At 42.2% G+C, this 26533-nt stretch overlaps 1 protein-coding gene across 2 annotated transcripts in view; it reads left to right on the top strand.

The window, feature by feature from the left end:
* The window catches only part of Dpp4 (dipeptidyl peptidase 4), a 79114-nt gene that overhangs the window by 2869 nt on the left and 49712 nt on the right, over positions 1-26533 (top strand). For both annotated transcript variants that reach the window (XM_087900008.1, XM_087900007.1), the window contains exons 3-5: positions 21063-21158; positions 21766-21857; positions 23003-23083. In XM_087900008.1, coding sequence (XP_087756134.1) covers positions 21063-21158; positions 21766-21857; positions 23003-23083 — 269 coding nt within the window. The remainder of the gene's footprint in view (positions 1-21062; positions 21159-21765; positions 21858-23002; positions 23084-26533) is intronic.

The raw sequence follows: 26533 nt of genomic DNA, 5'->3' as shown, positions 1-26533 counted from the left end.
TGGTAGCTTGTTTACGCTTACATTGCTCTTTCTCTCTACTTGCGAATTTTCCTGTGTGTTGAGATAGAAAATGAAAGTCATCTTGTTTCAACTCTTACCTTATCATAAGGGGCAGAGATGAGAGCCCAGGCATGTAGCATTTCCACTAGGTCAGCAATACCTTTCCTGGGCTGTGCCACACTGTCAGGGATGAACCCAGCTTCATCTTGATGAGATGATGAGGTGTCTGCCCACCCCACCCCATGCCCAAGGTTTAACATCACACAACCTCAGGCAAGGAAGAAATAGGAGGGGAGAAGTGTAGAATGAAAGAGACAAAGAGGATTTGAAGTAGGGAGAAAGAAAAGAGGCGAGGGAGATTTCATTGAAAACAAAAGAGACTTCGACTGTGTACAAAGCAAAGATATTAAAAAACTAAAAGGACTGGACAAAAAGGGCAAACCCAAATTCTTCCCCTGAGAGGCTAGCTTACGATATGGTCAAGTGTTTCCATATGAAATGCTGATGTCAACAGAACCAGATGTAGTAAACACGGGGAACAAGGGTGGAGGAACTTCAGCATATTGTCTTTTTATTTGTAAAGATAAAATGCTTCCTGAAGTCAGAAGTTAGCTGAGAAGCTTGCTCTTCTCTAGGAAAAAACAAAAACAAAAAGCTTCACTGCTTGGTAAATGTGGAGCACATGTAAAGCTTTTCTTTAAACTTTCACTTGTTTTGTTAGAGACATGGTACATTGTGTTTCCCAAGAATCACCAGCAAAACATATCAACATGTTACCTATCGAATAGCCCACAGCCAAGTGGAAATGAAATATTTTCATTCATAATTTGTGATTACTTCGCTTTTTAGTGTGATGTTTGAGATATTCAGTTGTCAAATAGCTTTACTCCTCTGTTTAATTATGGAAATATCCCTCTTCTTTTGTTCCTTTGTCTGTTCCCCAGTATATTTTCTTAATACCGTCTTTTAATTCATGCAAAACATCATTCCTCATCCACCCGCCCCCCATATTAAAAGAAAACCTAAATATGAGGAGAAAGGAGGAACCAGAGAAAACAGATAACATCTATGCAGTTTGCCTGAGAAAATCCAGGATCTATTCCCAGTTGAAAGAACAGAAATGAGTCTGAAAGAAAGCTTTGTGTGTGTCTGAGGACAATATCTACACACACTGCTCTGTAAAAGCTCGGTTGACCGTCCTCAGCCCTTCTGAGTGATCCTGTCATCAGCGCTTGGTCTTTTTCTGGCCAACAACTCGGGCTTTCATTTCCCTAGCTATAGGACGTGCCTTAACTTTGTCTTTGCCTTGAAAATTGTTTCCTCTCCTCTCAAAAGGGGTCAGAAACCCAGAGAGACAAGATTGTTTGCCTGGTTAATGGTCAAAGAATAACAACCTTCAGGGACTGATCGGAGCTGGTGTGGTGTGCTTTTTAATGATAAGTCCTGAGGCCCCAGGAGGAGGTGGCTGTAAACAACGCAGAAGCAGTTTGCGGTGGAAGTGTGCAAGTACGAAACAATACTCAGCAAGTGTTCACTCTGTGCCTTGAATTGGGCTGAGGGTCTCCCAGTGTTTCTCATTTAATCCGTAAGAGAACTCTTGGGCAAAGCAGTACTATTGCCATTTCCATTTGGGAAAAAAAAAAAGTTACTTCTTCAGGAAGAATGAATTTCTCCAAATCTTGAGGCAACAGACATTATCTCTCCTAGATTATGAGTGAGGAATTTGGGTGTGGATCACCTTGAGATACTGGTTTAGGGTCTCTCCTGAGGCTATCACCTGAAAAGTTAACCCGAAAATAGAGGATCTTATGCAAAGTCCCTCACCTTGTGCTTAACTAGAGACCTAAGTTTCCCTGATGAGATCCTCGGAAGTCAGCAAGGCAGTTGAATTCTCTAGAAGGAATCACACAAGAAGGGCTAAGCAGGAAGGCCTGGTGCCTGCCATGATTTATTCTCAGAAGTGGCCATCACAACATCAATTCTAGTGTTTGGTATTAGCAGTACAGAAGAACCCCATACAAGGGCGTGGGGAGAGCCTGATAAACAGCAGAAGGTGCCTATCACTGGACCCTCTTGGAGGATGGACGACAAGGAAACTCAGAAGCTTTCTCAGTGTTCTGTAGAGCAGATAGCCACACACAGACTGTATGCCTATAGCTGATACTTGAAACTGCTAAATCCCACTGTCATTTTGTTAGCTTGGGATCAATTATAAAATCAGCTGGGTCTTATTAACATAATGATTACAGCCTCTAATTTACATAGCTGTAACATAATGTCTCCACTGATAATGTCTACATCCTAAATGTTCTGAGGAAAAACGCCTATTCCAGAGGCCTCTATCCCTATCTAACATTATATGCAGGCAACTACTTCAAGAATTATCGTTTCAGTTATTTCCCACCCAATAACCTTAGGTGATGTTGGAGAATCCCTGGGATTAAATTAGGGGGCCGCATGCGTGCTAGGCCCATGCTCTAACCCCTGAAATACCTCAGGCTAGCATCTGTGTTTTTGAACGGTCTTATTGACAACAGGAGTGGGAGTGAGCCAGGAGACACAGCTGCATGATGCCACCTGCAACGACAGGAGGAATTCCTTTCAGAGCCCACTACTCACTGAGGTGAAGCTGGGATCCTTGACTTCACTGCAGAAACATTTCAGGACATGCCAGTCTGAGAAAGAGTTGAGGTTCATTACGAAGCGATTTTTAACGTAGAAGGGTTAATGGAAAGAACAGGATAAACCTAAGCGTAGGTATGAGCGTCTCAGGAGGGAGATGGGCTTAAGTCTTTTTTGCCATAGCCTTACAAAAGATCTTGGTGTTTTCTGAAGTTACATCTCAAAGGGTTGCCAAGGAACTCAATGAGATCAGAGGGCTGTTACCGGGTACGCTGGACAGGATTACAGCTGATAAGATAAAAACCAGTACACAAGGTTGCACAGGGAGTTAAAAAGTTTATAGGCTTATTTGTAAAATATCCAGAACATTATAGATTCTCATCTAGGATAAGAGTGAAGATCATTTTGAAAGGTACATATGCTTAAGACTTCAACAAGGTTTGTGACTACTTAAGAATTCTTATTGGAAAAGATCTCTGTAGAAAAGGAATATTTCTATATTAGACAACCTTTTCAGTGAGCTTTGTTAATTGTGTTCTTGACTCAGCTGGTGAATCTTGATGCAGACTCGTGTGTGTGTGTGTGTGTGTGTGTGTGTGTGTGTGTGTGTGTGTTGGGGGGGTCTTTTCCTTCCCCTTAAGTGTCCCTGGTTTTCACTCTGACTTCACTGAGTGGTATTACATTAAGTAGCATTAATAGTAACAGTTTATCCCAATTTATCACCAGCACTTGCTTTGTCTCTGATACAAGTTATGTTGTTTCACCTAATCTTCACAGAATAACTGATTTCAGTGAGAGGGATCCATATCTTTTAAGCCTTGAAGACACTAGGGTATGGAAAGCTTAAGGGCTTGTAAGTAAGTAGTAGGTGTTGGGAATCCAAATCTTAGAGCCTCTCGTGAGCCGGCCAGTCCTCAGAAATAAATGATTTGATGGCCAGTTTTTCAGAGTTAATGTTTAATCATTGCCTTATGGCTGAATGCTAATCCTTTCATAGTTGTAAATCAATATCTTGTAAATATTTCTAGCTGCAGTCTTCACCGCTCCCTTGCAACCTCAGTAAGAAGGTGGCCTCTCAATTTGAGAATAACCCCAAACCACAAACTTAGCACTTCTGAGCTGTTTTATTAGTTTCCAAGCATAGATAGAGTTTTCAGTTTTATGTTGTACTTCAAAAGTATAGTTTCATATGAAGCTTCTCTAGCTTATAGACCCTTCTCTCTCCTTGAGTGTGCACACTGATGTATACATTTCTTCATATTTGGTTCACTGTGTGAAAAAAAATAGACCCGTGAGTGTACACTGTATAATTTACCCATCTTAAGTCTGCAAAAAAGTAATTTAAATTAGAGCCAAAGCTTGTAGTGATCTTGTTCTTAGCTTCTGGAAGCTCAGAATATGTAAACGAGGAAAATGAAGTAGGAAGAACAGCGCACAAATGTGGTACCACAATCCATGCCTTCCCCGACTTCACATTCCCTACTCTGAGTTATCGGGCCCCTATTCATGCCCTCCTTACTTAAGCTCCACACCACGAGTCTCCTGGGTGAGTCTTAGCTTTTTATACTCATGTATTCTTCTACTCCGGACAATATCATTAGTTCAAGCATGAGCAGCACCTCTTCAGGCCTAAAGTCCTAAAGTATGGCAGTCCTTGTCAACCCAACAACCCGTTTGTAATGTGGACAGTTGTTGAGAACGTGGGGACTCTGATCCCAAGAGATGTGCGTAAGGACCACCTTCCTTGGGCCTTTATAGTCTACTGAAGGTGCACTGTGGGCAGCTGTCAGAATTAATTCAGATGGTAGCAAACAACTGTGACCAAAGCAAAATGGGAAGGGGAGATGATGTGTACAGAAGGGCGTTTCTCTGTTAGTCTCTCTTAGTTTCTCTATTGGATGTTGAGCCACTGGAGGGTTTAAAGACACGTTTGACATATTAGTGACACCGGAAAGTATGTCTCTGATTCCTATGTGGACAGTGTTTGGGGGCAAGGGCTAGTTTGTACCCGTGGGAGGGGAGATGATGGTGTCCTGGAGATGGAATAAACTGGTTGGCCCTAGTGAGTTGTATTTTAGAGGTAAGACAGCATAGGAATGTGAGGAATGCAGGGAGGAGAGCCTAGGGTTCCTAGAGCCCTTGGCCTAGTAGCCCTAGTGGAGAGTTCCCCCCCTCCCCTGCCCCATCTAATCTGCAGAGAAGTGCTTCAGGCAAATTCTCCTCCCAAGACCAGGCTGGGGCCTTCTCTACAACCTTCTCCTAGCCCAGTTTTGCTGTTTTCCTGCTCAGCAAATATCCTTGGAGGATATTGTAAAGGGCTGTGTCAGGAGGAATGTAAAGATGATAGCCCTGACCTCTGCCCTCAAATGGTTCACAATATTAAAGGAAACCTGAACATTAACTGTAATAAGAGACCCGAGAGCTCTTCTAGTAAATGATCAAAGTGCCATGGGAGCCTTCAAACGCAAATGTCAAGCACTGTCCAGGAAAGCTCATATGGAAACCTGCCAAGCGCGAAAGAAAGATTAATGATTGCTGGGCCTGAATACAATTCTTCCATCATCGCAATCCCCACGCTGACTCCAGGCACGCAGGTCACACCTATTTGCTCAGTTCCCAAAAATTTACAGTCCCAGGATTCGATATGAAGATTATATTAAGTGGGATATTTTTGTCTGTAGGAAACCAGAACCTAATCAGTTGTTTAAAATGCAGACTCTTAGCATTGTGTTCTTATCAGCATTTTGCTTAACTGGAAGTCTAGAATTAGGCAGTGTTTTAGTTCCTTAGTGTCACGGCCAGACAACATTCTCAAGGTCTTTTCACCTTTCAAATCTGTCGTCCTCACGTCATTTGGCAGTTTTTCTCCAGCGTGCAGTCTGCGGGATCTCTCATCCTTTGTTCTGGTTGAGCACAGCTGTACTATATATAGTGTATATAGCTATACCACCTGCTCACTGGGCTTTCAGGGAAGGAGGGGTTGCCGTTCTTCCTCTACGGCCCATTGCATCAGTGGGGAAACTTTTTATAGAAATCTCCTGACTTGAGGCAGAGTTGCATTCAATTTTATCAGCTAAAATGCTGTCCCTTCTCTGTTTAAATAGACTATCAGCAGGGAAAACAGTTCATTGTGATTGTGCGAGACTAATAAGTGCCAGCCTTTCTAAGGCTGAAGAGGAACTCCGTTTTTAGGGAAAAGGGAACATGCAAGTAAAGATTCTGAAAGACCGAAGAGAGATGGGTCGTGCACATTGCCATCCATCTTGCTACTGCCCTATCTTCTTTGCATTAGGAAGATGTATGTGTTCAGCAAAAAGACAAGCATCAGGCTAGCTCTAACCCTCTTCTCACTTTCTTCCCTAACTACCTGAGTTGATTGTAAGACTATGTTTTGATGCTCCTTTTCCCCAAGGACATGTTGACTCCAGCACTTTCCTTATCTTGGCCTCCAAATAAGTTGGAAACAGGAAAAAACCAAATTCCACAATATTTACAATATAAATTTGAGGCAATAGAGGAAGTCAGAGACATTTAAAGAAAAATACCATCTAGTTTCTCGTAAGAGTACATAAGAACTATCACATTTGATCCAATTGACAGACATAAACCTTGACAGAAACAGTCGATATAAAATGAGCATTAAATGTTTTATGTTTATTTATTTATTTTATTTTTTGTGTATGGATGTTTGGCCTGCATGCATATCTTTGTACAATAGGCATGCTGTGCTCAAAGAAGTCAGAGAGGGCATCAGATCCCCTAAGACTGGAGTTAAGGAGAGTTGAGAGTCACCAAGTGGGTACTGGGAATATAACATGGGTCTTCTAGAAGAGCAGCCAGTCTCTGAACTGCAGAATCATCTCACCAGTTTCTAAATGAGCCAATATTTAAAAGATGGTAAAAATTAGATCTACAAAAATCAAGTTAGGAAAAGTAAGACTAAAAATAATTAATGGTCATAAAAACAAAATAAACAAAGGAAAAGCAAGTAAAATAACCTCAAATCCCTAGAAACTGTGACAGTTATGCATGAACAAAGAACCTAGCTAATGTCTCAACTCCTTCAAGTTTTAGTGTGTGTGTATGTGTGTGTGTGTGTGTGTGTTGGGGGAGGGATTAACAGGCATAGCAACAATTCTGTCTAAAAAAATAAAAATAAAAGTAGTTTAGCCATATCAAAGAGAATATACAGAACCCAAGGCAGAGTAATTCTTTGCTCCTAAATCATAACACACTTATGGTCTATTGTGTCTCTGGGGAAACCATTTCTGGAAATGCCCTGGTTTGCCTGCTCCCTTAATGGAGGATTCCTTGTATGACCAACCCCTCAAACCTCCCCTGTGCTTCCCAGGTTAAGACCCTGCCTGCTATTTTAATAAGAACCCCAAACCTGTCGAAGATAACTCAGTTCTTACCAATCCGTCTATGCACTCATTCAGGATGCTGGACCAAGTCTCCAGTTCCTATCTAAGATCACACCCTCCGTTTGGGCCATGTATCCCATCCCTAAGACAGAGGTTTAACTCTCTCTTTGTCCGGAGGATTATTATTTTGCTCATTTATATTCAGTCACAAGTAATCTCCCACATCTTCAAACAAAAACACGCTTCCCTTTCTCTGCCTCCTTACTTCAAAACCCCATGGTTTTTTGTTAACACCATCTGACTGGTCACAACATAAGAAGTTAGAGATTGTAGGTCCAAGAAGGATTTCTGTCTGCTCTTGCTGACTTGGAAGATGGAGATTCATGTCTCTAGGAATGTGCGCATTCTCTAAGAGGAAAGAGGAGCCCTGGCTCTGAGTCAGTAAATAAACAAAAATTCCAGCCTCGCAATCCCAATGAAACAAACCTGATGACAATGTGGTGAGCTCGGGGTCAGTTTCTCCTCAGAGCCTCCAAATTCCAACCCAGGCCTGTCAACCCTTGATTTCACACTCCCTAAACTCAGAGGAGAAGAGTCAGCTGTGGTCGACTGGACTCAGTGACCTATAGAACTCGGAGCTGGTATGCTGGGGACTAGGAGCTGGGATCGGTGATTAATCCACTGAGGTTGTGGTAATTTGTTGAGCAGCAATAGAAAACACATGCAGTGGTCATATTTAAACACAGGCAAATCATCTCCTTCTCGTCTCAGAACCATTCAGTGGGTTCCTATTTCCTTAACGTGAAAACGGCTATTGCAGCAGTCAGCTGGCCATCAAGTCTGAGACCCACTTGTCTGAGCTCCCTCCTGTCTCTGTGTAGCTCATGCCTCTTGCTCCCCTTTCTACAGAGACTATTAATCCAAGTTTCTATGATGCTACCTTGCTCACTTTCAGGTCTTGTCTCAAATGTTTCTTGTCCATCGGCCTTTCAGATTCTCCTGGTAAAAATAGAAACATCGTGAAGCGAACACCCCTCTTTCCCTGGTTTGTTTTCTCCATGGTACTTAGTATCACCTAGCTGGCGCCATTGCTGACTTCTTTGCTCCCATGTATCCCCTTTTAGAATGGGAGCTTCCAGAAAGTCAGTTTTTTGTGTTTTCTTTAGTTATATCTCTAGTACCTAAAACATTGCATTGCACTGTATATGTTGAGTAAGTATCCAATGGATTACAGGAGAGACAGCACAAAAGGAATCCTTTTAAACACTTGTTTATTCATGTGTGTGAATGCTCGTGCCACAGCCTATGTACGGCAGTCAGAGGACAGCATAGGGTACCCCGTTCATTTCTTCCATAATAGGTTCATCAATACAGACTTGAGTCATCCTACGCTAGATCATGCCAAACTCCTCTCTGTGTAGTGCTGGCTGGGTTTGACGAAGAAAGATACATTCACTCCATTGGTGCAATTAGAATCTGAATTGAAAGAAGAGACTTTAGGTTGTGTAGTCAAAGAATAACACAAAATGTCTTGATCGATTGGTCAAATGTCTGGTGTAGAAAATAAGCAGAAGAAGACGGGGAAGAAGGGGCGTGTTTGGGCTGAACGGTGATGGAGTGAATGAAGGTGGGATGAGATTACAGCGACTATGAAAGATGTGCTTGTGAGGCTATCACTAGCACCCGAGATCAGGAAGAGGCTCAAAGAAGTAGCAAGGTCTGGCAAGTGTTTCCTTATGAGGGATCCTCCTCATGCACATGTAAGGACTTGGAAGAAGTAAGTAGTGAAGAGAAATTGAAAGGCTCGAAAGGGAAAAGATGAGACAATGACCATGGCCTTTGCGAGTCAGGAAACCAAGGTTGTGAGGCCGAGGATGGCCATGGGGTTGTCAGAGGAAAGACTCCCCGACCCTCTGAGCTCCAAGGGAAGGATGAAGCAAACAGGAGGGCCCAGTGCACAGCGATGAGCCCGGTAGAAAATGAGTCCCTGTGGGACTTAGATGAAGAAGAAGCTGTGGAGTTTTCATTAGGTCATTTTATCCTCTTCAAAAACCTATTATCACAGGGCATGCATTATTCAGCATTCTGTAATTTTAAAATTTAGGAATCTTAAAAGAAAATGGAAGAAATCTGTATTGAGAATTACCGAACTAGTTTTTGAGAGTTCAGAGAAAAGAAGACGAAGATTCTGTAGAGGAGGGAATGCCGGCGGAACAGATCCGCCCAGGAGCTGCTCTCCTTACGACATCCCAGAGCCTGCTCTCTGTGAAAAGGGAACAGCCACCTTTCATGCCACCTCCGGGGAGAGGTCCGCTTTGAACTGACTGTCTATTTCAGCCAGCTGCAAGCACTGACTTCACACCTCCATAAAGTCCAACCCGCTCCCACCAGTTCACAGCATCTGCTCTCATAGCACTTAGCACGGGCACTTACTTGCCCCGATGTTTAGAGTGGTTTAAAAGAAAGTCACAACCGCACCCCTTGGAGCCCATTCAGTTGTGGCTTGGGTGTTTATTGGTCATGGCACTTTGGTCACAACTCTCTGTGTGTTGGTCTATTTATCTTTAACACTGGGTAAGATTAAGATGAATAGAATAAGTGACGTAATAAAATACACAATGCCTTGAACTATCCGGCACACCAAAAGAAGGCTAGCAGAGCCATAAATGTGATTCTGGATACATTTCCCAAGTGTTTGGTTTCTTAACAGTCCCGGGGCTTGAAGTATAATAATATTTACCATGTGCCCCATGGTGCTAAAATTTTGCCTGGTAAACACTGGAAAAGGAACCATTTCTATGGGACATTTTCCAATGATTGCTTTTCCTTGGATCTTGGATTAGAAACATCTGTCCCGAAGAGGAGCTTTGTTGATTGTGATTATAAATATTTCTGGGAAGTTCTTCAGTGAGTCAGTATTCGAGTTTTCCAGCTTCCCTAAATGATGGATAGTCTTTCCAATACCAGCTGATCATCCCCGGTTTGCACGGTGACACCCTTCGTCAATGTCTCTCCACAATTATTGTCAGTTATTTGTCATCAGAGGAACTACCCCCCTCCCCAGGTTGAAGCAATTTGATATGCTCTGTGAGTCATTTATCCTGATACTTAAGTTTTCTCCTTCACCAGTTTCTTATCGCTTCAGATTACACTGGCCCACACTGGCCGGCAGCTTAGCAAGGCATAGACACACCTGTTGTATTAGTTTAGGCCTTTTTTGTTATGTTATGTTTATTCCTAGGGGAGTTCTATCAAGGGCTGAGAGAGTAGCTATAATCATAATAAAGCTTAGTTTTACTTCCAACAGGAATAAGCAAGCCTGTGACCCTCTGTAACATTGGCTTTGTGTGAGAGTCCTCGTGGACCTTCCCTTGCAGCAGTTAACATGGTTCATTGTTCCACACCAGTGGCAGCATTGCTTTATCATGACCCAAATACGGGGCCCATTTGCTCTCTGTTGGTCTTTAAAAGACTATGTTCTTAATGCTTCTAGGTCATCTACATCAATCTCAGTATCTGTCCATCTAATCTTGAGAAGTGTATGATTTGCACTTATTTAACCCTCCGCATGCAAACATAGCACCATTCATTCATTTACAGGTTGGCTGTAATGACTTTCGAGTTATAAAGGCCGACTTGAATAGCTACAACAAAGGTCAGACAACTTATTGATCAAAGAACATAAAATTATTGCCCACTCAGTCACTCAAGAAAAAACTGCAACTCCAGATAAAGATGTTGCAGACTTTATTTCTAGGTAAGGTGAAAGAGTATCTACTAAGGTTCCATGCTAACCTAGAAGTCACAAGAGACATAGCATAAAAATTGGTTGCACAGATGCACAAACAGGAGAAAGTCTAAGGAAACGCTGAGCGTAGGGAGGAACTGTGTCTAAGGCTGGAGAACACACACGTTCTGAGCTCAAAACTCTAGGGATGCAACGAACCTAACTCTTTCCAGGATCTTGATGTCTTTTTTTATGCTTAAAGTGTCATGTTTTAGTAAAAGAATTGGGAAGTGGGGAGGCACACACAGATTGCAAATTGGCAAGGAAACTTTAGGCTTCCTAGAGAGAGACAGCAAGGCACCTAAATGGGAGACTACTCAAGAGCCCCGGTTATTTCTTGGAACATCTTTTTATGGAGTTTAAGAGAAGGAGCTAACTATGAAGGAGGGGGGAATAAGTTTTCATATTTTAATGGACAGATTTGGGTTGCGTAACCCTTTGTCTACCAAGCACATTCCTTCCTGTGATGTTTCTGATTTTACTCTTGCGCACAGCCAATTATGCAAAGATGTAAGGTGCTAATAGGGCCTTTTCTCTAAAAGTTCACTCACAGGCTAGACTGTCTTATTTCACATGCCCAGACCAGTCTGAACTGGATCAACCTTCTCATCCCCATACCTAGATAGATCTAAAGATATATTAGCACAGGATCTGTCCGTGAAAGGGGAATCACTGATGACTATTTTAGACATAAAAACAGATTCCATTGTTTGGAGCAAGTTGTGTAGGCAGCTCAGTGTAGGTGGGGGTCCGAGGTTGCTAGGTGCATTGCTTAAAGTAGAGTGTGTGTATATCTCAAGCTGAGCAGAATCTCGGGTTTCTAAGTTGTTCTGTCTTGTCACATGCCTCCATTAAGAACATAGTGAAATTTAATTGACTGTTATTTTCTTGAAGCTGAATTGTTAGTCTCAGCATCACTACTAGGTACTCCAGAGAACAGTTTTTCAGTTCATTCTTTCTTTCTTTCTTCCTTCCTTCCTTTCTCTCTCTCTCTCTCTCTCTCTCTCTCTCTCTCTGTGTGTGTGTGTGTGTGTGTGTTTCTCTCTCTTTTTGCATCCTGACTTTCTATAGAATGCTTGGAACAACTGAATAATACACAGTGGCATAGCTGTAGAATTTCCTAAAACTAAGTCTTGAATAAAGCAAATTAGATATGTTACCTCATCTCAACAATGAAAACTCCCCTAAGCCTTAAAGTGATATTATGCCAAATTTGTGTATTGGAAACTTGAGTCTTTGCATGTCTGTCTCAACCATTTTTGTGTCCTTGTAACAAAATACCAAAGATTGGATAATTAGTAGAAACCAAAATTGTCTTACAATTAAAGAGGATGAGAAGCCTAGGACCATGGCACCACAGAGAATTCAGTCTCTGACAAAGGCCTTTGTGATATCTCCCCAATAGCAGAAAGGAAGAAGGGCAGAAGGACAAGTTAATTCACTCCAGTATTTTTTTTATAAGGTTTTGATTACTCCACGAGAGCAGAGTGTTCATGACTCAGTCACTTTTCTACAAGCCCTGTCTCAGATTTTTTTCATTTCCTTCTTTTTTATTGAAAATGGATATTTTATCATACACTGTATCCTGATTACAGTTTCCTCTCCCTCTACTCCTCCCAGTTTCTCTTCCTTCCCTTCCCATCCAAATCCATTCCCTTTCTGTCTGTGGAGGTTTGAAAGAAAATGGTCCCCAAAGGGAGTGGCACTATTAGGAGGTATGGCATTGTTGGAGTAGGTGTGGTCTCGTTGGAGGAAGTGTGTTACTGTGAGGGTGGACTTTGAGGTCTCTTATATGCTCAAGCCAAGACCAGTGAGACAGTTTACTTCCTGTTGCCTGTATATCAAAGCAACTTCTCTGGCACCATGTCTGCCTGCACACCACCATGTTCCCAACAATGACAATGAACTAAACATCTGATATCATAAGCCACCACTTCAGTTAAATGTTTTCTTTGTAAGAGTTGCTGTGATCTTGGTGTCTTTTCACAGCAATAGGGATCCTAAGATATTGCCTTTCATTAGAAAAGAATGATCAGGCTTTTTCTAAAGGATAACAACCAGACACGACAAAATAAAATATAATAAGATAAAACAAAACTCATCACATTGAAGCTAGGACAAGACAGCCCAACAGAAGGAAAAGAGCCCCAAGAGCAGGCACAAGAATTAGAGACCCACTTGTGGACATACTCAGGAGTCCTATACTAAAAACTGTAATATACATGCAGAGGATCTGGGGCAGACACACACAGACCCTGGGCTTGCTGTGTCAGTCCATGTAAGCCCATATGCACCTTGCATAATTCATTAAGAGGCCCTTGTTCTCCCGGCATTCTCCACCCTCTCCCTCTTACACTCTTTCTGCCTCCTCTTCTGTTGGGCTTCCTGAGCTCCGAGGGTTGGGATTTGATGGAGATCTCCCATTTAGAGCTGTGTGTTCCAAGGATTCTCTCTCCATGTAATGTCTGCAAGTTCTGTCTCTTAACACCACAACAGAGATTGAGTTTTAATGCATGACTTTTGTAGGACATTCAGACCGAAGCATTCTACCACCCTTCTTACATCCAGTACCCTGCTTAACTCCAGAAGCTAATTCTAGCATCCTCTCAAAAGTGCCAAGTGAAGAGCCTCATTTAAATCAGAAATGATAGAGCTCAAGAGAAGACTCATTCTGACGTAGGCTTCCTCCAGCTGTGAAACTGAAATCAAGCATGTTACCTGCTTTAAACTACAATGACAGGATAGAAATGTGATAGTTGCTCCTATTTCAAAAGAAAGTAAAAAGGCAAGAAAAGAATGATAGGTTTTGGGAAGCCCAAAACCCAACAAGGAAAGCCTCATTAATTCTTTTGTGTATTGGGAAAAACATTTGGTTCAATGTTTACTACTTTTAGATGCACTTGGGCCGGTCTTCAGTTGTGCTAAGTACAACCCACATAGCATCTCTTAGGGATTGAAGTCTTGTGCCTGTGACTTCCCCAGGATGGCATTTCAAGCTAGTTCCCCCATACTAGCCCAGCTCTCGAATCTCATTGGCAGACTCAATCTCATTGCTCTTCTGAACTTTGTCCTACTGTGACTTTCTAAAGCAATGCTACCAAGATAGCTCTCTGTACAGGCCCCATGGCTTTCTGAAATAATCTGAGACCAAGTAGTGATTGCTACGCCTCCAAAGATCATGCATAGTGCTATCTGTAGAGGTGATGTTGCATGTACTGCATATATGCCACCAAAGAGTGTGACCAGTATCTTCCAAAATGACCACTGAGACACTCCTAGAGCCACCCACGGGGCAGCAGAAGAACATTGCACCAGAATTCAGTGAGTATAGATTCAAGGCAACTCATGGTAGTAAACACTGTGTTCCTGTGGACATGCAAGGCTTCTGTTTTGTTATGGTCTCTTGCCTTGACACGCCTACATCTATGATGAAAAGGGCAGGGCCAATAATCCCCAACATGTGTTTAAAATCATTCTTCTAGCCTTTTCGTGAATAATGCTATGGTTTGTGATCTCTCAACTTCATGTGTTGAAAATTTAACTCCAGTGCAGAAATGTTAGGGATGAGCCTTACAGTAGGCATTGGGCAGTGAGGGCTCTACCCTGCAAGTGGATGATTGTTGTGTTTGAAAAAGTACGTTTACTATAAAAGGAAGTTGCATATACCCTTGCCCTCTCTTGCAGAATTTGTTGCCATGTGGTACTTTATGCCTTTCTATAGTTCACCAGCAAGGTGCTTACAAAACATGAACCGATAATCTTGAACTTTCCAAGTCTCCAGAACCATTAGTCAAATAAACTTCTACTGTTCATGTCTTACCCACTCTGTGGGATTCATCTTAAGCACCATAAAACAGCCTGGAGCTCACAGTCTCAAGCTCCCTTCTTATACATTAACCTCTGTATCAAATAATCACTTTGCCCGAACCCTTGACATTCTGTCTGAATATGCACTTTTCATCGCTATGACTTAGTCATTGAACATTTCCCAACTATTTAAGCTCTGATTCCCTTTATTGTCATCTCTCTCTGAAGTTCATGTCTTTATTCTTGAATTTTGCTGTAGATAGTTAAGAAAACGCACAAAATACCCTGAACACCTTGCTTAGAAATTTCTTTCACCAACTTATGATCATAGCTCCTATATTCTACTTTTCAGAAAGTCATAAAACATAGACACAAAGTTCTTTGCCACTCTAAAAAAGATGGTCTTTTCTCCAGTCCCCCAAAAGATGATCCTCATTTCTGTCTAAGACTTTGCTAGAGTGGCCTGTGCTCTCCTTATTTCTCTCACAGTCCTCCCTTCCTTCCCCCTTCCTTTCTTCTGTTTCCTTTTGTTTTGTTTTTACAGCCCGACCGAGGTTTCCCCTCCCTCCTCTTCTCCTAGTCCCCCACTTTCTCTCCCCTATTTCTCTTAAGAAAAGGGCAGGTCTCCCATGTATATCAGCCAGCTATGGCATGTCAAGTTGCAGCGAGACTAGACACCTCCTCTCCATTAAGGCTGGATGAGACAACCTGGTAGGAGGAAGGAGTTCCAAAAAAACATAAGAGAATCAGAGACAGGCCTGCTCCCACTATTAGGAGTTCCACAAGAAGAGCATATATGCAGAGAGTCTAGGTCAGTCCCATGCAGGTTGTTGGTTCAGTCCCTGTGACTTTCTACGAGAATAGGTTAGTTGATTCTCTCTCCCACCCTTCTTAACATGACTACTTAGAGTAATTTCAAAAAGGCTGAGGCTTTCTCTGAAGCCCTGTTCTTTGGAGCCATCACTAACATTGCTCTTAAAGCTATATTCACAGCAACCGCAGGAAGCACATTTTGACATGTGGTTCAGATTCTATCTATCCATCACCCAGTTCCAACGTTGCTTAACAACTCTCCACTTCTCAGGTACCAATTTCTGTATTAGTCATTTTGTGCTGCTATGACAAAATATCTAAGGCTGGGTGATTACAAAGAATAGACATTTATTTCTCATAGTCCTAGAAAATGGGAAAGTCAAGGTCAGGGTGATAGTTAGCATTGGGTAGGAGACATCTTTAAATAGCAGCACCAGCACATGTTAGAAAGGAGAGGGACTCACTCCTCCCACCCCGTGTATAAGGCTCAAACGCATTCTTGAGAGTAAAACCTTCAGGACTTAGTTGCCTCTTTCCAAGATTGTACCTCTTAAAACTGGTACAATGGGTGAGACCTAAGTTACAGCAAGGGTTCAGTAGTTCCCCTAAGCCCACATGCGATAAGTAAGTCTGTGCTCAAAACCAGGTCCTCGACTTTCAAGGTCACCTGCTATGCCATTTTTCTGGTGTTTTGTGACTCAGTGGAGATGAGACTGGGTAGCCCAGTCTCAGGGTCTGAGAAGCCTGGCCATTAATTGCTTCTTCCTTCTTACTGAATTTTTTTTTTTTTGTCTGTCAAGGCTGATATTTTACAAGCGTGAATTCTGAAGTAACACCTGTTTTATTTCTTTGTAATCGTCACAGAAAGAAACATCAGTGCGGAATGTTGACTGGTTGCCATATGGCACCCATAAACTATAACCAGATACCTCTTTTGCCTGTTTTTTTTTATTACCAACTTTATGCATTTGCGAGTCTTAAGGAGCATATTTCTCTTGAGAAGTATTTCATTAGCTATTTAATTTCCAAAGAAGTTTACTTTGCAAAGTAGATCCATTACAAATCAGAGTTCAAGAGATAAAAGATTAATGATGAATGAACATAATTATTTAAAAATGAAATATACTTTACACACACTGTGACCATTGGTCAAAATCAAGGCTGCTTTGCAAGCTGTAGTTTCTTTTATTAGGATCGTATCATTCTGGAATTACTTTTCATCGAGAAGTAATTCTGATCCTGAAGCTAGGATTCATTACACCACCCCAACCCTTTGGTGAGATCTTATTATTAAGACAATCCATTTTAAATGCTACTATTCTGATTTTTATGAGTGGCAACTGGCATTTTCACACGATTCAACCTAGTATTTTCAGCCAAGGAAGTAAAACCAAATGCATCCAGTATCTTTTCTAAAATTCTAAACGAAAGAAGGAATGAGTTTCTTTATGAGCTGATGGGTAACATATGATTAACTGCTCTCGTTGGCTGGCACAACGCTTTGAACCAATACGTCAAATGAACGGCATGTCCTGGGTCGCACCACACAAACTGTGCGATCAGCCAAGGACCTTCATCTGTCGCTGCAGCAGTGCCATGTCAGGGAGCAAGGAGACAAGGAAGGAGAAACACGAACACGGGCATGGCCTACACGAGTGTGACGGAATAGGTCGTGCCTTGGCAGCGAACTGTGAACTTGATAAAGGTCAAAACCTGGACTTGGCATTCACATCTCACAGAACTCGCTTATCTAGATGTTTCCAAACTGTCTTCCAATGTGTCCTGCTTATCAAATGGCAAGTCAGAAAAGAGAAAGAAAGGGAGAAAGAAAGGGAGAAAGAAAGGGGGAAAGAAAGAAAGAAAGAAAGAAAGAAACAAAGAAAGAAAGAAACAAAGAAAGAAAGAAAGAAAGAAAGAAAGAAAGAAAGAAAGAAAGAAAGAAAGAAAGAAAGACACATACACACACAAGGAACATCTTTTGTTCTACTTGCTCCAGTGTGGCCATGCTCCGGGTTTGCTGCTGTGGGTCTGTTTGTGAATGTATAGAACTGCACTCAGCAGTTTGCTAAACGCCTAAATGAACCCAACCCAAGGCAAGGCAGGTGTGGGCCCTGCAGGGAGGTCTTGGGCCATTGCAGCAGTGAGCCATCCTCCTCGATGCCTGGAACATCAGTGTGTAGATCCACAAAGGGCATCATGAGCAGAGGTGAACTTGAGGGAGACGTAGATACATGACATAGGAAGCCATAGGCTGGAGAGAGAAGGCACTGAGCCACGCCAGAGGAGAGCTAAGCGTTTGGGGAAGACAGCATGGATGAAGTGGTAGCTCACTGGATGCAGGGTAATCTCAAGGGAATTTGGACTCAGTTATTAATTTTAATTATCAATTAATTAATTAGTATAATTATGAATAAAATCATTAGTATTTTAAATGAGGAACCTGGGCAAACCTGAGAAAGACTGGACAAGCAAATTCTCATTAAGTATCACTTAAACAAAATAGAACTGGGTAACCCATTATCGGGTATTCATTTATTTCCCTTCTTACAAAGCCAAGACCCAATGATGTATGCTCTATGGTAGCGTCTCTTTCATCATATATCCGTGTATGTGTCTGTACACATACACATTTCCTCCCCTTCTGTGGGTGCATACCAAATTATGCCAGACGAGAGAAATAAGACTGTGAATGTCTATAGTTTATACTTCAATTTCTATTAATTTGGGGATGTGTTTGGTGTTCATTTCAGACTCACAGCTCTTGGGATCAGCAAATATGTCCTCAGTGGTATTTACCAAGTAAAACTTGTTTATTAACTATTTGAGGTAGGAACTAGTAGCTGGGTGGGCACAAACAGCTGAGAGCATTAGTGAACAAATCCTGTTGTGACATTCCTCACCACTGCAGGGGTTTAAAAATGTGTCTAGTAGCACAGTGCTTAACTTCTTGCTTGAAGGAAACTCAAGGGCATATTTCTCCTTTTAGCTGTCTTTCTGCTGATAAACCCAAATATCTTTGCAACTTTCAGGGAGACACACAGGGTTGAGCTGAAAAGCAAACGGGTTTTGTACGTCTCTTCAACCTATCTAACAAATTCAGTTTAAACAATATCAGTGACGTAATAAGGAAAAGTAGCAATTTTATCTATGGAAGCAGAAAGTTTAACGGCCAGATACAAGACATTGCTGGGTCAGGCCAACAGGAGCAACCGTTAAGAACTTCATTTGAAAGAACGGTTTCTATGAGAGGGTGACTTTCCCACGAGCTGTGAGTTGCTCTTACTGGAATTGCCTGTGGCGTGACTGGTACTGTGGGTGGCGCTTTCTCTGTATGTGAAAAGTTGAGGGTACAGAGAAAGATATTAAGTTCTTTGTTATCAGTCTTGGGGTCAGAGAAACTAGTTCCTTCAATTTGTGTGTAATATTTGTGTTACTCAATCTCACATCAAGTGATAAAATGTGTGTATGTGTGTGTGTTGAAGCAAGACCCAGACAAAAAACAAAATTCCCCCTCCCCACCTTCCCCAAAATGCTGCCTTGAAAAAAGGATATGACCTGATTAAGAAAACTGCACGGTGAACACAGAAGAAAAATCTTTCTCACTGCCACAGTTAATTTTAGAGAGACGCTCTCACTGAGGTCAAAGGTATCGAATCTAATCAGACAGAGCTTGGTTGCCCCATGTCAAACAATTATGTCATAGGGGGTGAATGCAGGGATTCCTCTTTGCTTAAAATGCTAAGAACAGGGAATTGTTGAGTGTGCAGCCTTAAACATGGTCTGTATGCCATCCCCTTGATGGACCAGGCAACATTGCAGAAAGATCCGGAAGACTGGGAGATGGGTGGGCTGTGTAATGCTGTGGCACAGACATTTCAAGCTGGAACTTAAAAGAACTGCAGTAGCTTTCACAATACTGGACCTGGCAATGGCCAGTCATGGATGAGAAAGGAATCAATGGAGTCCTACCCATCCTGGCTACTGATGGGTTCTGGGGGAGGGGAGGAGTACCTTATCTTGAGCCGGCCATCCATTGGTTTACCCCCCAGGCTTCAGTGGATAGTTTCATGTCCTTGCTCACTTAGATGGTTAAACTCAGTGGGCCACAAAACAAAGGATGTGACCATGGAATAAGGACGTGTAAGGAAGAGTAGGAATTGGCAAGGGTGGGTGGGAAACAACAACCAGGATGCGTTGTATACATATAGAAACGTTTTAAAGAATAAGTTTTATTAAAAATAACTCTCAACACAAGTCAGTAAGTGATAAGAGCGAAAAGAACATGAAAAGCAAGATAGATGGGACAGAATGGAAGTCCTCATGAAAGAGCTGAGAGACAGAGAACAGAAGCAGCCGAAGCCACTACAAGGAACTGGTTGAGGACGAGGAGCAGAGGTGGGAAAGCCAAAGACGGTACCTGTGTTCAGTGGCAGATCACATGCCTGGATAAGATGGCATCTGCAGGCCGTGGGCACGAGCTGGAGAGAGTGCTTTGTCAGATGGTAGAAGGTTGCTAGTGTCGAGCAAAGACCTTCAGGTGTTCCTGGAAGCAACAGAGAAATCCAGAGAGGGTTGAGGACACGATCACCAGGCTGAAAGGCGTTCTCTTGGTGGTATGGAGGAGGGGTAGCAATGGAGAACCTGAAATCACGACACTTGGAAACAGATTTCTCAGGAAGAATCAACAAGGGCATTTACGCAGAAGTGGGAGGAGACAGAAGAGATAAACAAAAAAGATAATAAAAAACGATTTTAGGGACTGGCAAGGTGGTTCAGTGGGTAAAGGTGCTTGCTACCAAGCTTGAAGACGTAGATCACAGATCCAGTATGGAGGAAGACGGGGAATGAGGGGACCAATTGCTGCAGGGCATGCTCTCACTTTGAGTCATATCTCAAGGCACGTGTGTGTTTTCTCTCAAGCAAACACAACACACACGCACACACACACACACACACTTACTTTAAAAAACAAATTGAAGAAATGACTTCAGACTTTGAATGTGGGTCCCTACTAGTAGAATATAGAACCCCATGAATCCCACCAAGTTTAAGAAAGAGTAATGATAGAAACCAAGATCTCTCATGGGAATGATTAGCATATACCAAAGGTTTCTAGAGAACAACAGAACTGAGAAATGATCTGAAGGCCATAGCAAAGGGTGATCTGGCCCTGTGCATCCCCTACAGTACTCGCTGGCCTCTTGTACCTATTGACTTGAAATGAACACAGTTAAAATGAAATGTGCTGTAAGGTAGCATACTTTTAAGAATTAGTATGAAAAAGATTATGGGAAGTCTAATTAGTAACATTTAAATACTGGTTAATGCTGAAATGATAATATTTTTACTTGTTGTGCTAAATACAATATGCCATTATAATTAAATTATCTTTGTCTTCAGCTCTGGCTGCTGGGAGATACACTTACTGCATTTCCATTGATATTGCTGATCTAGACATTGTCAATGAACCTCACTTGTATAATCATGAACACATGTACTTTATACTTAAAGGAATTCTCACCCCACTTACATGATCTGAAATCTTTCAAGATATAGTTTGTATTCTGTGAGCTTATTTGTACATTTTGTGATCAGGTATATTAATTTATTCCCAACTTAGCTATTCTATCTTACTGAATATTTTCCCCTTTTTATTTTCCTCTCAACAGATGATGCGGCAGCTGATAGCCGCAGAACTTATTTGCTAGCTGATTATTTAAAGAATACATTTCGAATCAAGTCCTACTCCTTGCGGTGGGTGTCAGGTAAGGTCCACGAGATGGAAGTGTTATATCTGTGTTCTTTCTAGTGAGTTTGGGCTGCCGAGTGCTTTGGGCAGTGAGAAGAGACAGTCCTCGCTTTCAAAACTCATACAGAGTATTTGTTCTTGCTTAGAAGTTAGGGGGCGGGGGGAGATGGGCAGTGATGACGCATGCCTTTAAGACCAGCACTCTGGAGGAAGAGGCAGAGTAAGCTGGATCTCTGTGAGTTCAAGGTCAGCCTGGTCTACAGAGTGAGTTCCAGGACAGCCAGAACTACACAGAGAAATTATCTCAGAAATACCAAAAAAATTACAACAAAAAGAAAGAAAGAAAGAAAGAAAGAAAGAAAGAAAGAAAGAAAGAAAGAAAGCAAAGAGGCAGACAGGATGAAGCTGAAGTACTTTGTTTTCAGCTGTAAAGAGTTCAGTGTGAATTGAAGACTTGACATGAATGATGGACACTGGACAGATGTTAGTACAATGTCCTTTGTTTCGATTTGCCCAGCATAGAGAGTTTATGTGCCCTGTGTGAGCTTAATTTTTAAAAATTTAGCTTATGGGAGTGTTTGGCAGCAACTTGTAATACTGATCCAGCCATTTTCTCTCTTTAGATTATGAATACCTCTACAAACAAGAAAACAATATCTTGCTAGTCAATGCTGAACATGGAAACAGCTCCATTTTCTTGAAGAACAGTACCTTTGTATGTTTAGTCACACACTTAGTTCATGTCTGGAATTCTGGGGACTGTTTTCATTTCCTTTCAAATCATGAGGACTCATTTCTCACCCTGTCGGACTCTGCAACACATGGTCCAGTGGATCCTCCTCTCCTTCTTGAAATGCTCCCCGCCTTGGTTACTTCTTAGTCTCCTTTGGTGATTCCTCCTCTGCCTGTGTGTTTGAATGTAAGTGTTCCTCAGGCTTTGCCTTTCCTCACCTTGGGTATGTGGCTTGTACTTCCTGGCACTGCTGTTTCCCCTCCGGGCTTGATTCTCATACATACCTTAACACTAACGTCTCAAGATTGAGACTTCACTTTCCCAGAACCTGCTAGACCTTCCATAGCCCTTGTGTGCCTATTAAACTCAGCATCCCACGCTAAACTAGTTTTCTCCCTGTCAGTATCCCAGTGTCTCAAGCCATCATATTCTTACTCAACTCCCATCTTGGAAATAATCACTTGGTTCTCCAAGTCACTTCGGCTGGAAACTTTATAGTCTTTAACTTTCCCACCATCCTCTATAATTATCTACGCAACACTATTGAGTCCCTCTGCATGTCAGCTATTCCACAGATTTCTATTCCTCCTGTGACTCTGTCGCTGGTCTGGAGATCAGACGGCCACAATTGCCCCTGTTTTCCTTCTGATATCCTCCACATGCCACCAGGGTGTCCCGTGACAAATAAAGTAGATATGGCACAGTCACCTCCACATACCAAAAATCCTTAGTTTGTAGTGCTTGACCTATGTTTTTGTGACTTAATGCCCTCCCGTCTTCCTCCATGTTGGCACAGCCAAGCTGGGTTACGATTACACGCAACCCTCTAACACACTCAGATGTGCCTTCTCTCCCACGCTGTCCCTCTGTCCAAGCTGCCCATCCTGTTCACAGAGTCCTGTCTGTGCCCCGAACCATACTCCCTCAGCCAGTCCTTCCCTCTCTGACTTTCTAGCTGTCATCGTTGTCCCCCTAACACGACTGCCATCTGTGTGGGTGACGGTGCTATCTCATCGTCACCGGACACTCTCAAGGCACAGTCCCTATGTGCAGGGCTCCTCTACCTAGCGAACGACCAGGGAAGGCATCCAAACCATTCAGTTTCCTTTCTTCCCCTTGACCAACAGGAAGCCTTTGGAGATTCTATCAGTGATTATTCAGTGTCGCCTGACGGACGGTTCGTTCTCTTAGAATACAACTATGTGAAGGTAAAGAAAATTCTTTGCTTATGTGACATCTTTTTTTATTTTATTGATATTTATTGAGCTCTACATTTTTCTCTGCTCCTCTCCCTTCCTCTCCCCTCCCCCCTTCAAACCTCCCCCAAGGTCTCCATGTTCCCAGTTGTCTTTTTATACTTTCTGCTTCCTGTGTAGATTAGATCTAAGTCTCTTTTAGTGTCCGCATTGTTGTCTAAGTCCTCTGGGTTTGCGGTTTGTAGGCTGGCTTTCTTTGCTTTATGTTTAAAAACCACATATGAGTGAGTGCATGTGATAATTGCCTTTCTGGGTCTGGGTTACCTCAGTCAAAATAATGTTTTCTAGCTCCATCCATTTTCCTGCAAAATTCAAGCTGTTGTTATTTTTTTCTGCTGTGTAGTACTCCATTGTGTAAATGTACCACATTTTTCTTATCCATTCTTCGATTGAGGGGCATTTAGGTTGTTTCCAGGCTCTGCTATGACAAACAGTGCTGCTATGAACACAGTTGAGCACATGTTCTTGTGGCACGATTGAGCATCCTGTTGCAAAAGGAGTGGCGGGCTGTGTTCCCGCTGGAATCCCGGCTCCCTGGCTACTTTACACCCGAAATAATTACACAGAAACTGTATTCTTTTAAACACTGCCTGGCCCATTAGTTCCAACCTCTTATTGGCTAGCTCTTACATATTGATTCAACCCATTTCTATAATTTGTATGCCACCACGAGGTCGTGGCTTACTGGGAAAGATTCAGCATGTCTGACCTGGCGGCTGGCTGCATGGTGTCTGGCTCATTGCCTTCTTCCCAGCATTCTGTTCTGTCTACTCCACCCACCTCTGTTCTGACCTATCAGGCCAAGCTGTTTCTTTATTAATTAACCAGTGGAAGCAACAGAAATACAGAAGACCCACCTACATCAGCATCCTTTGGATATATACCCAAAAGTGGTATTACTGAGTCTTGAGGAAGGTTGTTTCCTAATTTTCTGAGACATCACCACACTGACATCCAAAGGGGTTGTACCAGTTTAGACATCAAGGGAATAGGCAGGAACCTGAAACCCCTGTGGGTCTGAGCGTGAGTCTTATGAGACATCTTAAAATGAATACACTGTTTTATAACCGACTTTAAGTAGAGGCCTATTTAGGGATATCTAGTAACACCACTGACAGAAAAACACATTCAGTCTGCATCAAATATATGTTCTCTTTTATAAATGACAAATCTACCAAGTGTCTTTAAAAAAATGTAATGAATTCAGTTGCTAAAAGACATAATTAATACATTAGGAGGACAAACAACGGAGCTTAGTAAAATTTATCATAGGAATTGATATGATTTTAAAGTAACTTTATGTGTCCGAATTGTACACACAGTGATCAGGTCACGTGTCCCCCTCTTCTCAGTCTATGCATATATAGTAAGTACTTGTTTTAAAGATGTTAATGTCCCATCTTCCAGAGGAGAGTCTGGACAAGACTCTGACAATGTCCCAACCTTATTCAAGCCAGTCTTGAATGAACAAAAAAAATCACACAAGTCCTACTGAGAACATCCAGCTGCTCCCAGTCACCTGTGGAATGTAGAGTTCTCAGGCATCTGCAAAGGTTCTCATTAAGTCACACATTCTCTCCATGGTCACACTGTACCTTTATCTGAGCTTTTTGGGTTATTTTGCAGTTGATAACAGCTGTCAAGCATAGAGAGTTTTAAAGTGGGGAGGAAGGACCGAAAACCTCTAGAAATACTCTATACTGAAAAACAGAATACAAAGGTGGTGGTTCCTACCCTTGACTTTTTTTTCTGGGCTAAATAATGTTGAGTGGTCTTATCTCATGGACCAACCATGCTGGACTCTGGCCAAGTCACACTCCCTTCTCTGTTTGCCATCTCAGGATGGTGTCGCCCTGTCATAGTGTTTACCTTGGATCCACCGAGTGTGATCTATTTCCTGCTTATGGAGACTCTACGTTCTGCTAAACCCATCAATTCTAAGCAAATCAGATGCCCGTGTCACTTCTCCATGGCTATTCTCAGTTTATGTGGTGGTGTGCCTAACTCGGTGCTTTATATTTAAATGCCCCAAACAAACTCACTTGTGGAAAATGTGAAAGTCCTGGTGTCCACATTTATTCTTGTCACCAGTCAATTCACGTTTCTGGGATTAACTTGTTAATGGCGTAGATTATTCCAATGAGAGCTGCAAACTGATGGATGACAGTTATGAATGTTAAAAACTAATGCATGAAGGTAAACCAGAAGTAGGATGAAAAAAAAAACCAGCTCAGGGTACTGTTTAGTCTGCATTGACAAGTGTGATGTGGTGCACTGTTAGCTTTAGCTCCTTGGCTGGGCGCAGACACCATCATTAGCAATGTGGGTTTTTTTTTTTTTTATAACTGATGTTTTTCATTTCATTGCATTTTATAGATCCTTCTATCCACTCAGGCAGTAGTCAGTGTGTTTCCTTTACATTATAACTTAGTTTATGCTGTACCTATGCTAAGCTATACCCTCCAATGACATCCCTTACACCAAACAAGAGCAGCATGCATAGCACAGCAGGGCCTTTGTGTGTGGACCTCAGTCTTCCATCTGGCGCATCCTGTCCCACACTCGTCTTGTCTGACCAGCACTCCTTTCTCCTGCTTCGCTTCAGAGTCACATGACTCTGATTTTTTCTCAAGCATCACTCGCATGCCCATCCAAGAACCAAAGTACTTGCTATTGCTTTCTGATGGAGACTTCTTTTCCAGAATCCTCCAGTTTTTCTGTCTTTATTAGCTCCTTTCCAGGCTGTTTTGGATCACTTTAATATGGCTTCCCATCATTCCAGCTACCCCATACCCCCACATCACTCCATCACATTACCCTCTTTCATTTCCTTCCTAACATTTATAGCATTTTGCTATTTTTTTTGCTTATTTATTGTCTTTCATAGTTCTTGCCTGTTTCCCCATTTTTTATGGCACTGCTGTATTTCCAGCCCTCAGGACTGAACCACATAGTAGATGTTCAAGAAATATATATTAGGTGAACGCATGCTCCATTGCAAAACATTGAATTCTCGGGTAGCTGCAAACAGGGGACTGTGTCTTCCTTTTCTTCTTCTTCTTCACTTCTGAGAGTATCCAGTAGAATTTGAGAACAATAGCATCAACATCTTGACAAACACCTTCACTCACAAAAAGAAAAAGGCTAATTTTATTGCACTTTCTTAGCCATGCATGGTCCAGTGTATTTCCACATCCTGCTCCATCATATCTTCAATCACTGTTTATAAGTTGCAAATAAAGGCAAATGAGCAACTGAATGCATGAGCGAGTGAATAGGTGTCCTGCCATCTGAGCAGATGCTCTCCTAGCACCTCTCCTCGCTGCCACACACTCTGGAGACGGAGCTGTGCTCCCTATCGCGCACTGACCATGCCTCACAGTCTTGGAAGTACTTCATAGG

Source organism: Myodes glareolus, chromosome 21 (assembly GCF_982192425.1).
Source record: "Myodes glareolus chromosome 21, mMyoGla1.1, whole genome shotgun sequence".
In the NCBI taxonomy this organism is placed as follows: Eukaryota; Metazoa; Chordata; class Mammalia; order Rodentia; family Cricetidae; genus Myodes; species Myodes glareolus.
The sequence above is the reverse complement of the archived record's forward strand: the minus strand, read 5'-3'. Positions and strand labels throughout refer to the sequence as shown.